A 14086-nucleotide genomic window follows, 5' to 3' on the forward strand; every position below is an offset into this window, starting at 1 on the left:
CCATTGTGAGGTGCGGGGAGGTGGGAGGTAACGTTTTTTGCTCCCGGCGGTCCGCCACAACACGGCGCAACCGTCGCACGACGGTTGCGACGTGTGGCAAAGCGTCGCAATGTGTCGCTAATGTTAATCTATGGGGCAAAAACGCATCCTGCAACTTTGCAGGATGCGTTTTTTGCCATAAACGACGCATTGCGACGTCTGGCAAAAAACGCCAGTGTGAAAGTAGCCTAAGCCGATAAGTAAACACAAACACACACACAGTCACCAGCCTATGTAGGAGGGTTAACTGAATGAAAATACATGTAACCAAACAGCAACTGTTAATTTTAAAGAAAAAAAAAATTGCGTTGGCTCCCGCGTAATTTTAAATAACCAGCAGAAGGAAAGCTGATGCCTGATGTTAATATTCAGGGAAGGAGCTTATAGCGATAAAGGTTCCCAGGCTATTAATATCAGCTCACAAAACCAAAAACACATGGGCTACTTGCACAGTGAACAAGTAGGTGCATCTTCCAGATGTGCCTTTTCTGGGGTGGCTGGGGACAGATGTTTTTAGCCAGGGGTGGGGGTCCTATAACCATGGACCCTCTCCAGGCTATTAATATCTGCCCTCAGTCACTCGCTTTCCCACTCTGGCTGAGAAAATTGCGCGGGAGCCCACGCCAATTTTGTCCGTGATTTAACCCTTTGTTTTAACAGCTAGAGCTCCAAAATTTTGCACACAGACACTTGGAACATTATTAGTGAGGAATATGTACAAAAATAAGGGATATGAAATGGTTTACTGTATGTAAAGCATGTCTCATATCATGTCGGGTTTGAGAAGGAGATAGCAAAAGCCGGCAATTGAATTACCGGCTTTTCTGCTATCTAGCGCTGTATGAAATATAAAAATATATATATGTCTCACTATATATATGTATGTATGTGTATCTATATATATAATTGTCTAAGGGTTTTTCCGTCTGTCTGTCTGTCTGTCTTTCTGTCTGTCTGTCTGTCCAGGAAATCCCGCGTCTCTGATTGGTCGAGGCCGCCAGGCCTCGACCAATCAGCGACGGGCACAGTGACGATGATGTCATAATGGTTGCCATGGCGACGATGATGTCATAAAGGTTGCCTCGACCAATCAGCGACGGGCACAGTCTGCCGCGAATTCTGGAATCATCATTGTCCATATACTACGGGGACATGCATATTCTAGAATACCCGATGCGTTAGAATCGGGCCACAATCTGGCGGCCTCAACTGGCTGGCGGCCTCGACCAATCAGCGACGGGCACAGCATCGACGTAGAAATCCCGCGTCTCTGATGGCGGCCTCGACCAATCAGCGACGAGCACAGCGACGATGATGTCATAAAGGACGTAGATATCCCACGTCTCTGATTGGTCGAGGCCTATCAGCAACAGGCACAGTGACGATGATGTCATAAAGGACGTAGACATCCCACGTTTCTGATTCAGCGACGGGCACAGTATCGACGTAGATGTCATAATGGTTGCCATGGCGACGAATATTCTAGAATGCCCGATGCATTAGAATCGGGCCACAATCTAGTGTGTATATATATATATATATATATATATATATATATATATATATATATATATATATATATCTATATCTCCCTATACTATGTATAGACATTTGTTCTATCTATTCTATTGTAACCTGTCAGTGTGATTTTATTGTACACCGCGCTGAATTGCCGACTTTTCAATAGAACACTGCCGCGTATTTCTCGCAAGTCACACTGTTGGTCCATGTGTAATCCGTATTTTTCTCGCCCCCATTGACTTTCATTGGTTGATTTTTTGCGCAATACACTGACAAACGGAGCATGTCGCGATTGTCTATGGCCGTACAAGACCATAAAATACGGATGTGTAAAATACGCCAGATAGAAGCTGGGCCATAGAGAATCATTGTACCGTGTGCAATGCATATTTTCTGCACCTCTCATATGTCCGTAAAACACGCTAGTGTGACCCCGGCCTTAGTGTCTGCAGCGCTGATTTTACATCCACAGCGCTGCAGACAATTAGTGATAAGCTCAGCCAGCAGCTTATGATGTCAGTTTAAGCAGAGTCACTGAGCTAAGTTACTGACTGCAGTGCTGTCATCATTGTAATGATGAAGTCAGTAAGGATTTACAGCACTTTTACATGGCGATATTTTGCATCAGTATTTGGTAACAGACTCCAGGAGTGGATCCAAAACAGAGAAGAGGTGAAAGTCATTCAGTTATTATTTTTCTAATAACAATAAACCTGCTGTAATATAAGTCCTTATTCCAATGATGAGTGCACACTTGCTTGTCTTCTCTACTCCATGATATTCAGTAGAGCAGGAGCAACACCTGGGGCAGAACTTTGGACTGCAGCTGTCCGGCGTACTTTGCTCTGCCCTGTTGAGGGCAGAGGATAGTACTGCAGTGCGCAGGCGCCGGAAAGGTCAGAGGCCCGGCGCCTGCGCACTGCAGTACTTTGCTCTGCCCTCAAGAGGGCAGAGCAAAGTACGCCTGCGCCGGAGCCGTGGCTGAAGATCAGAAGAGGACGTCTTGTAATGAAGATGGGAGGCGCCGCAGCGGACCGGAGACGCCCATCCGACCAGACCAGCAGCGGGACCGCCCCTGGGTGACTATAATATAATGTCTTTTTCTCCTTTTTCAGGTAACATCAGGGGCTTATCTACAGCATTACAGAATGCATTACAGAATGCTGTAGATAAGCCCCTGATGCCGGTGGGCTTACCTCACCCGTGATTTTCGGGGTGACAGGTTCCCTTTAAGTTTTGTTATAAAATGTCAGTTCATATATATTAAAAAAAGTTTCTTTAATGTAATTAATTTTTATTTTACTTTATTAAAAAAAAATTATTTTAACTACTCAGATTTCTTATTATCATAAAAATAAGAAGATCGGAAATGGGATCTGATTTAAGCAACGGTAAACAATAACAACATGGAAACGATTATTGTTTAAATAATATTTTGCATTTATTAACAATGTTTACAATTTGATTAATTAAAAAGGGGCCTTGGTAGATAGGGATTTGGCGACGGTTGATAGGGATTACGCCATACAGACTGGTTCATTAGTGGATAGGGTTCAGCCGTCATATGTTCTCTGCTGTTATATCTCACGTCCAGTCTTGGGCCTTGATTCTGGTTAGGCCTCTTTCACACTTCAGTTATTTGGCGTCAGTCTAAAACCGCCATTTTCCTCAAATAACGGATCCGTCATTTTTTTTTTGACGGATCCGTTATTTTCCCATAGACTTGCATTAGTGACGGATTGTGACGGATGGTCGTCCGTTCCATCCGCCATGTGACGGATCCGTCGAAATTTGGCGGATGTTTTCTGAAAATAGACGGACATTGCAACGCTTTTTGTCAACGCCGAAATGGCGGATCGCGACGGATCCGTCGCGTCCGCCATTCCATAGAATGGCTGCCTATGGGCGACGGATCCGCCGCAACCGTTTTTTCGGCGGATCCGTCGCCCCAATCCGTTTTTTCAATTGCGCATGCTCCAAAAAGTAGATACTTCTCCCAGACAACCCCCAAGTAAAGGATCCGTCAAAAAAACGGATCCGTTAGAACCGTTTTCGCAACAATTGTGACGGATCCGTCAATCCGTCACTATGTCAGTAGTGACTGACGCCAAAAGACTGAAGTGTGAAAGATGGCTTAGGCGTCTGCTATCCCTTCTTCTCCGAGATTGCTCCTATGGGAGAATAAAGTATGTGTTATTACATGGAACTGTACAACACATGGAATACAGCTGGCAAGGCTGGGTTCACATTGCGTTCCCCCAGTCCGTTTTTGACGGACTTCGTAACACTGCTGCATAATGCGGTGAAACGTAGTCCGCTAGCGCCGCCATTGACTCCTATGTCTGACATCACTAGCCATGTGCCGTCATTTGAGTGACAGTCGGACCTCTAGACTCTGACTGCAGCGTTTCCGGGTCTGTCACTGCTAGCGCAGATGGAGCTAGCAGATGCTCCATCTGCGCTAGTGATGTGCCAAAGTCAGCACTTGCGTTGCAGCAGACCGTCAACGTATGTGTTCACCTGGCTGCTGTACACATTGTGAACCCAGCCTAATACGCAAAGTGTTGACATCTAATGACATTTTCTTACCAGCTTGCTGTGGTGGTGCAGCAAAAGTAGTGCCGTATGCAACAGTAGGCAGTTCTGTTCTGGAGTTAGACGATGGTGCGGCATCTTGAATTCAACAAGGAAGCAAAATGGTGAAGAGGGGTTGGACCAGGAAATGACCTCATGGTTTTTTTCAACCAACTTTATCTGCTGTAAAAAACGCATAAAAAACGCACAAAAAACGCATGTAAAAACCGCATGAAAACACACAAAAAACGCACAAAAACCGCATGCGGATTTCCTGGGAGTAGTGCCAATTTCTCCTCAGGAAAATCTCAGGAAAATTCTGCACAAAAACCTGACGTGTGCACATACCCTAAACGTGCAAGTGTTTCAGAAATGTTTTGCACGTTTTACATCCAGAGATTGGATTTATAGCTTGCACTTTACACAGAAAAAATAAGGGGAAGTTACTAGTAAAATATTATAGGGAATTACATTTCAAGCATTTTCCTAATGTACAGTTCACATAATTACATAGGTTGAAAAATGACCTAAGACCATCAAGTTCAACCTATATACTTTATACTGCTAGATTATTTATAACTCACAATGTCATGTTTTGTTAAAAAAGCATCCAGACCTTTTTTAAATGTTGTTATAGTAACTGCCATTACTAGCTCTTGTGGTTGGCATTCCAGTCTGATTGCTCTTACTGTAAAGAACTCTTTCCTATTTAGCTGCCATAATTGTCTTTTCTTCATGTGTAACAACTTGTAGTGCTTGCACAAGTGCTGTGACTCATTCTAACAGCACTTGTGCTGATCTTTATGGGATGTGATGAGTCCCACTGATCTGATAGTACTGGCCTATTCTAAGTATCAATAATCTAAACCCCAAGGCACTGAGTCAGAAATTACTGCTGGCAGATTACTGCTATTTATTCTTTAAAAGTGTGAATGCAGCTGTTGGCTATTAACAGCCTGTAATTGATGATGAGTATCAGATAGAGTAAAGAATTATTAGATCATTTTCACTCATCCAATATTCTCATAGTGTTCTATCCATTATAAACGAGTACTCATTAGTTTATGGGCGTGCTCACGTGTCCAGCTTTTTTATAGCTAAATTGTGGCATCATAATGCTGTCCACTTTTTTCTGTCAAATAAGTAGAAGTTGGAAAATGTTGATCCTTTTCAATCCTTTCAAACAAAAACCACACTTATGGTATAAATGTACATCGTGACCCCAAAAAATGTCAAAAATCGTTTAAAAATCATTGACCAAAATGTATCCATATAAGGCAGGGGTGGGGAACCTCAGGCCCCAGGGCCATAATGGCCCTTGATGAACTTTTATCAGGCCCCCGAGCAGATTCTCAGGGACCTCATTCTTGGGCAGGAAGGTGTCAGTAGCTTAGCTACCGGGGGGCAGAGGGGGCGGTCGCCCTGGGCACCGCGCTCTGAGGGGGCCCACCAAGAGATACGCTACTGTAACTGTATCGGCACATGCAGTGCGCCGATACAGTTCCATTCTGCGGCAGGGCAAGGAGAATCTATATCCCTGCTCTGCCACCCGGCCGCTATGGGGCCCCTGAGCAGACGTGGGGGCCCCAGTGTCAGCAGTGGGATCCCCACCTGTCATCGCAAGGTCAGCTGTACCGGGATTTAGCCGATACAGCTGATCGCATTGATGGGAGGAGTGCTCACATTTTTATCAGTGTTTGCTCCTGTTTTTTAGCTGACAAATACTGATGTATAATACTGGCCAAAATACTCACTGTGTGAATGAGGCGAGGAAGCTGCTTATAATTCTGCTGTAATATAAGTCCTTATTCCAATAATGAGTGCAAACTTGCTTGTCTTCTCTGCTCCATGATATTCAGCAGAGCAGGAGCAAAACCTGGGGCAAGACTGTGGCCGGCAGATGTCCGGCCCTATGACACAGTGACATGATGGACCCCGACTCACAAACAAAATAAATCACACAGACGCACACAAAATAAATACACAAAGCATTGTAATTAGGTGTCAAACGTTCTCAATTTTATTTTCATTCACATGACACCAAAAATGGCACAACCCCCGACTCACGAAGAGTCACCCTCCAGCACTCAGGAGAGGAAAAACCCCCATGGTGGAAACCTCTAGGAAACCATGGCTGGAGGATCACCCTTCCCTTGGGCTTAGAGTTAGTGCCGCTATATAACAGATGTAACAAGTTTCAACATTCGTACATTTTACAAGATTTACAGAGAACGACATAACAAATATCTATATATATAATTGCCTAAGGGTTTTTCCGTCTGTCTGTCTGTCTGTCTGTCTGTCTGTCCTGGAAATCCCGGCTCTCTGATTGGTCGAGGCCGCCAGGCCTCGACCAATCAGAGACCGGCACAGCATCGACGTAGAAATCCCGCGTCTCTGATTGGTCGAGGCCGCCAGGCCTCGACCAATCAGCAACGGGCAGAGCGACGATGATGTCATAAAGGACGTAGACATCTCACGTTTCTGATTCAGCGACGGGCACAGTATCGACGTAGATGTCATAATGGTTGCCATGGCGACGATGATGTCATAAAGGTTGCCTCGACCAATCAGCGACGGGCACAGTGTGCCGCGAATTCTGGAATCATCATTGTCCATATACTACGGGGACATGCATATTCTAGAATACCCGATGCGTTAGAATCGGGCCACAATCTAGTAGACTATAAATGTGATAAACCGGATGTGGGAGAGATCTGGCTGCGATATCGGTCACCACATTGGTTGTTAGACCCAATTTAGTGATCTAATTGCCCAGATGGATGAACCATTTCTTCCTTACAGATCCTGGTCCACCTCTCATAAATTTAGACTTTTGGTTACAGGGATTGTTCATAATGGATAACCCCTAATAGGAGAAATACCCCCTCCCCCATCCCAATTTATCACCCATTAAAGTCAAAGGTGCTTCTATGAACTCCCAAAGGAGAGCAGCTCTTTGTAAAGGGTAACAGAAGGGGATCCTGTTCTGGGGACCCCCATCGGTTACTTTCCCATGTCCTGGGGGTGTCTAAAGCAGACAACCCCTTTCTCTGCTAGACCCTCCAAATTTCACCAAGGGCGGCACATTACGTGGGGTGGTCAAGCTCAACGTCCTCAGGCGCATCAGTAATGGCGCTGATCGTGGCAGCGCAGCCTTCTATTATGGAATCTTCTTTATCACACTTGTTTATGACCTCATAACAGTTGTCATGGTTACTGCAGGGGCTATTACTGATGCAGGACTCAAGTATTAACCCTTTCATCATTGGTAATTCACTTCCTTATAGAGGCAAATAACTGCACTTGTTACCATGCAGGCACCTATCATTATGGGCTCCCTTAGGCACCATAAGAAATACAGATTAAACATGCAAGTGTTTCAGGAGTGTTTTGCATTTTTTAAATTAAGAGATTGGATTTATAGCTTGCACTTTACACAAAAAAAATAAGGGAAAATTACTCGTAAAATTATATTATAGGGAATTACGTTTCAAGCATTTTCCTAATGTACAGTTCACATAATTACATAGGTTGAACTTGATGGTCCTAGGTCTTTTTTCAACCTATCTTCAAAGTTATATATTTTATATTGCTAGATTATTTATAACTCACAATGTCATGTTTTGTTAAAGCAGCCAGACCTTTTTTAAATGTTATAGTAACTGCCATTACTAGCTCTTGTGGTTGGCATTCCTGTCTGATTGCTCTTACTCTAAAGAACCCTTTCCTGTTTAGGTGCCATAACTGTCTTTCCTCCACGTGTAACAATTCTAATTAACTCAGATGATACTGGGGCTAATCCTCGGGCCCGGCCTCGGTGCGTAGACGGCCCGGCCGCCGTGAGTAGAAGACCCGGTCGCGGTGAGTAGTAGGCCCGGTTGCGGTGCGTAGTAGGCCCGGTCGCCGTGCGTGGAAGGCCCGGACGCCTTGCGTAGACGGCCCGGCAGCTGTGCGCAGAAGGCCCGGTCGCCGTGCGTAGAAAGCCCGGTCGCCGTGCGTAGTAGGCCAGGTCGCCGTGCGTGTAGAAAGCCCGGCCGCTGTGCGTAGAAGGCCCATCCATCATTGTCCACCTTGGATTTCTGCTGTGGATCCTCAGATCGGACCCACCAGAGGCAGCTTCATAAGGAGCACTCAGAGCTGTGAGGATATGCCCGGCTGTATGAATGCAGAGCCCTCCATTAGGTGGTGACAGGACCGCTCAGTCTGTGCTTACACCGCACTCACCTCACAGCTCTCCGCCCGCACGGTGTATCCGCACATTTAATTACACTGCTACACACTTCTCCGGCACGCTACACTGACGCGCATGCGCACGTACATCTCTACAGCCGCTTTGTAACGACACATAGTTGCCATGGCGACCGGCAAGCGGCCGACTCATTGGTTTTCTGTGTGTAGGGGAACCGGGGCCCGGCGATTTCTATGGTAGCAAATAGCGCCCCCTGCCAGATGTGGGAGAGACCATCTTCGTATCGTCTGTGAGGGGTTTTGGCATTGTCAGTCATCAGTAAAGAGGAGGCACAGTGTTTGCGTGCCAGTGTAACCGGCCGTGCACTGCTGGGGGTAGGATGCTGCCCAGCAAGTACCGGGGGCGGATGGTGTCTAATGTGAGTACTGATCACTGGGGGGCACCGAGTCACTAGAGAGCTGTGGATGTGCCATATGGTGGGGGGCGGCGGTGCGCTCAGGTGTATGGTGCCACACTGGGCAGTGATGGTGGATTGGTAGTGTATGATATATTATTATATGGCGGAGGGTATAATTTATTATTAATATATGGGTGAGAGTATGATGTAAAATAATTGTATGGGGGAGGGTATGATGTATAATTATTATATGGTGTGGAGTATGATATATAATATATTATTATGGAGGGTATATATATCATTATATGGTGGAGAGTATGCTGTATAATTATTACATGGTGGATGGTATGATATATAATATATGGCGGAGAGTACGATATATTATATGGTGGAGGGCATGATGTATAATTATTATATGGTGGAGGGCATGATGTATAATTATTATATGGTGGAATGTATGATTTATTATTAATATATGGCGGAGGGTATGATTTATTATTAATATATGGCGGAGGGTATGAAATATTATATGGCGGAGGGTATGATGTATAATTATTATTATATGGTGGAGGGTATGATTTATTATTAATATATGGCAGAGTGTATGATGTATAATTATTACATGATTGGGGGTATGATATATAATTATTATATGGCAGAGGGTATGATTTATTATTTTATGACGGAGAGTATGACATATGGCGGAGGGTATGATGTACAGTTAATTATATGGCAGAGGGTATTATGTACAGTTATATGGCAGAGAGTATGGTGTATAATTATTAAATGGCGGAGTGTATGATTTATTATAAATATATGGCGGAGGGTATGATATATTATTATATGGTGAAGGGTATGATATATTATATGATGGAGGGTATGATGTATAATTCTTATATGGCGGAGGGTATGATTTATTATTAATATATGGTGGACAGAATTATCTAATATTATTACATTGTTGAGGGTATGATGTATAATTATTATATGATGAAGAGAATGATATATGGCTGTATGATGTACAGTTATTATATTGCGGAGGGTATGATGTATAATTATTATATGGTGGAGGGAATGATGTATAATTATTATATGGCAGAGTGTATGATAAATGGTGGAGGGTATGATGTACAGTTATTATATGGCATAGAGTATGATGTATAATTATTATTACATGGTGGAGGGTATAATGTATAATTATATGGTGGAGGGCATGATTTATAATTATATGACGGAGTGTATAATTTATAACTATCATATGGCGGAGGCTATGATGTTGTTATATGGTGGGACGTAAGATGGTATTATGTATAATTATATGACGGAGGTTATGATGTATAACTATTGGTATTATATGGTGTAGAGTATGATGTATAATATGGCGGAGGGTATGATATAATAATCTTTATTAATAATCTTTATTTTTATATAGCGCTAACATATTCCGCAGCGCTTTACAGTTTGCACACATTATCTTCACTGTCCCCAATGGGGCTCACAATCTAAATTCCCTATCAGTATGTCTTTGGAATGTGGGAGGAAACCCACGCAAACACGGAGAGAACATACAAACTCTTTGCAGATGCTGTCCTGGGTGGGATTAGAACCCAGGACTCCAGCGCTGCAAGGCTGCAGTGCTAACCACTGCGCCACCGTGCTGCCCATATATTATTATAGGGCAGATGGTATGATATAATATATGGCGGAGTGTATTACTTATTAATATATGGCAGAGGTTATGGTATATGGCGGAGTGTATGATGTATTATGATATGGCGGAGGGTATAATGTATTGTTATTATATGGTGGAGGGTGTGATGTACAATTATTATGATATGGCAGAGGGTATTATGTTTAATTATATGGCGGAAGTTATGATATATTATACGTTGGCGGGTATGATATATAATTATTATATGTTGGAGGGTATGATATTATATAGCGGAGGGAATGATTTATTATAATATGGTGGAGGGTATGATGTATTATTGTTATTATATGGCCAAGGGTATGATGTATACTTATTATATGGCAAAGGGTATGATATATTATTATATGGCGGAGTTTCTGATATATTATATGGCGGAGGGTATGATATATTATTATTTTATGGTGGAGGGTATGATTTATTATATGGTGGAGAGTATGATGTATAATTATATGGCTGACTGTATAATTTATTACTATTATGGCAGAGGGTGTTAGGGATCGAGTTCCCGCCTCTGCACAGGAATAATCTCGAGCCATTTCCGCTGCGGTCTCTCATTCTTCTTCTGCCGCAGTGGAGCATGCTCAGCGGAGGCGTCGGTCCCAGCGTCTCGCTCAGTCTGACACTGTACAAAGGGTTACTGCTGCCTTTCCAGCTTCTGCCATTGTTGCCAGTACTGGCCAGCGGCGAGCAGACGTCTTTGGGACTAAGTCCTACTTTTCCTCTTCTGAGCATGCCTCAGGGTAAGATCTCTCATTGGAGATCAAGGGTCACATGCTCAGGTACTGCAGCAACTCCCATTGGTCCTCTAGGAAGGTCCTGAAGTTGCTCAAGTTCTGTGGCAGCCTCCCATTGGTCCTTCTGGGAAGGTCCTGTAGTTGCTGCAGCTATAAATGGTTCGCATGACCGCACGGCCATGCGCTAGTATTAATCCTTGTTATGTGCTTCGCGCCAGTGTGGTCATGTATGCCTGTGGTCAGGGTCGGCTGCAAAAGCCATTAGAAAACCGGCACCTCCGGTCAGGAGTTTAGTTGTATGTATTCAGGGCCAGGCTGAAATAAGCCACTAGAATACCGGCTCCTCCGGTGAGGAACTGGTTGTGGGCTTTCCTGACTGCATGACCACTGACTGCTATCTGCTCAGCAGTTATCTGTGTGCTCCTGTGAGCTTAACAGGACACAGTCCTTTTCTATATCAGCGACTCTGTGAGGTAACAGAGTTCGCGTATACCGCCATATAGTGCCATTTACTAGCAGCAGGTTCCTTCTGCACGGTAGACCCGGGCTGCGAACGCACCAATAACTTAATCTATTTACTCAGTGCGTTCCGCTAGCCCTAACAGAGGGTATGATTATTATTATATGGCGGAGGGTATGATGTACACTTGTTAAATGGCGGAGGGTATGATATATTATTATATGGAGTCAGTGTATGATATATTATGATATGGTGGAGTGTATGATATGTAGTGGTGGGTATGATGTATAATTATTATATAGCGGAGGGTATGATATATTATATGGAGGAGCTTATGATAAATTATGACATGGCGGAGAGTATGATATATTATTATATGGTGGAGGGTATGATATATTATTATATAGCGAAGTGTCACGATATGTACTGACCTAGCAGGGGGTTGGCAATGAGGGATGGACACCTCCTGAGCTCCAACCTGAGCCTGTCCCTGCACTCCCCTAATGCCCTAAGTTGGTCCTCCCCCCCTACCCCACCGCCGTCAGGAACCTCGTCTCTTGCGGTCACCCCGCACTGCCCTGGCTAGTGCACTGGCTATCAAGGGCGCTAGCCTTACCACTGCAGATGGTAGAACACAGGAGACAGTGACAAACACGAGACAAATGAGGTAAAAACACCAATGTTAGTTAATTAGCTTTCTCTGCTGCAAAGCTCCGCACAGCAGAAGAAAGGCCCCCGGACCAACTCCACGAAACCAGCAGATTCACCACTGCAGCCAGAGAGCTCCTTACTCCAGGCTTGTTCAAAATAAATTGTTCTATCACTGAAAATCAGCTGATGCTTGAGGTGACTATTTAAATGATGGTGGGAGTGGTTACTACCCACAACAGCTGAAGTAGCAACTCTGCAATTGCAGTACACAGCCAGCAAGGGAAACTGACATTAACCCCTGCTGGCCTGAAAGGAAAAAAGCTTCATTTAAATCATAGTGGTACCAGAGCTGCCACGCATCCAAAAATTGATTGTGACACGGAGTGTATGATTTATTATGATATGGCGGAGTGTATGATATATCATACACGCTGTCATATAATATATCATACACTCTGCCATATAATCATGTATCATACACTCCGCCATATAATAATTATACATCATACCCTCCATCATATAATAATATATTATAAATCATACCCTCCCCCATATAATATATCATAGCCTCAACTATATATTAATAATAAATCATACACTCCATCATATCATAATTGATCATGCACTCTGCCATATAATAATAAATCATACACTTCCCCATATAATTATAAATCATACACTCTGCCATATCATAATTTATCATACAATACTCTGTATCATAATTTATCATACACTCCACTATATAATAATATATTATGATATGGCGGAGTGTTTGATATATTATATGGCGCAGTGTATGATATATGGCGGAGTGTATGATATATTATATGGTTGAGGGTATGATGTTTAATTATTATTATATGGTGGAAGGTATGATGTTTAATTATATGGTGAATGGTATGATGTATTATATGGCGGAGGTTATGATATATTATTATACGATGGAGTATATGATTTATTATTAATATGTGGCAGAGGATATGATATGGCGGAGTGTATGATATATTATGATTTGGCGGAGGGTATGATATATTATGATATGGCAGAGGGTATGATATATTATGATATGGCAGAGGGTATAATATAATATATGGTGGAGGGTATGATATCATATTATATGACCGAGGGTATGATATAATATTATACGGCGGAGGGTATGATATAATATTATATGGCAGAGGGTATGATATATTATATGGCAGAGAGCATGATCTATTATATGGTGGAGGGTATGATGTCTAATTATATGGCGGAGGGTATGATTTCTAATTATTATTATATGGCGAAGGGTATGATGTATAATTATAGGGTGTAGGATATGATGTATTATTGTTGTTATATGGTGGAAGGTATGATGTATAATTATACGGTGGAGTGTATGATATATGGCAGAGGGTATGGCGGAGTGTATGATTTATTATTATATGGCAGAGGGTATGATCATATTATATGGCGGTGTGTATGATATATTATGATATGGCGGAGGGTATGATGTATTATTATATGGTGGAGGGTATTTTGTACAATTATTATTATATGTCGGAGGGTATTTTGTACAATTATTATATGTCGGAGGGTATGATACATTATATGGCAGAGTGTATGATATATTATGGCGGAGTGTATAATTTATTATGACATGGCAGAGGGTATGATCAATTATTGTTACATGATGGAGGGTATAATAATAATAATAATAATTTTATTTATATAGCGCCAACATATTCCGCAGCGCTTTACAAATTATAGAGGGGACTTGTACAGACAATAGGCATATTACAGCATAACAGAAATGATATTTTATTAT

General features: G+C 42.8%; 1 protein-coding gene across 4 annotated transcripts in view; it reads left to right on the plus strand.

Moving 5' to 3' along the window:
• The window catches only part of LRRC49 (leucine rich repeat containing 49), a 334326-nt gene that overhangs the window by 18668 nt on the left and 301572 nt on the right, over positions 1–14086 (plus strand). For 2 of the 4 annotated variants that reach the window (XM_069765876.1, XM_069765878.1), the window contains exon 1: positions 8489–8744. The exons of 1 other annotated variant lie outside the window; for it this stretch is intronic. In XM_069765876.1, the coding sequence (XP_069621977.1) occupies positions 8706–8744 (39 nt within the window). In that variant the 5' untranslated portion in view covers positions 8489–8705. Of the gene's footprint in view, positions 1–8488; positions 8745–8770; positions 8862–14086 lie in introns of those variants that run through there. One more of the 4 variants, XM_069765879.1, reaches the window with a different exon arrangement.

Source organism: Ranitomeya imitator, chromosome 4 (assembly GCF_032444005.1).
Source record: "Ranitomeya imitator isolate aRanImi1 chromosome 4, aRanImi1.pri, whole genome shotgun sequence".
Classification (NCBI taxonomy): Eukaryota; Metazoa; Chordata; class Amphibia; order Anura; family Dendrobatidae; genus Ranitomeya; species Ranitomeya imitator.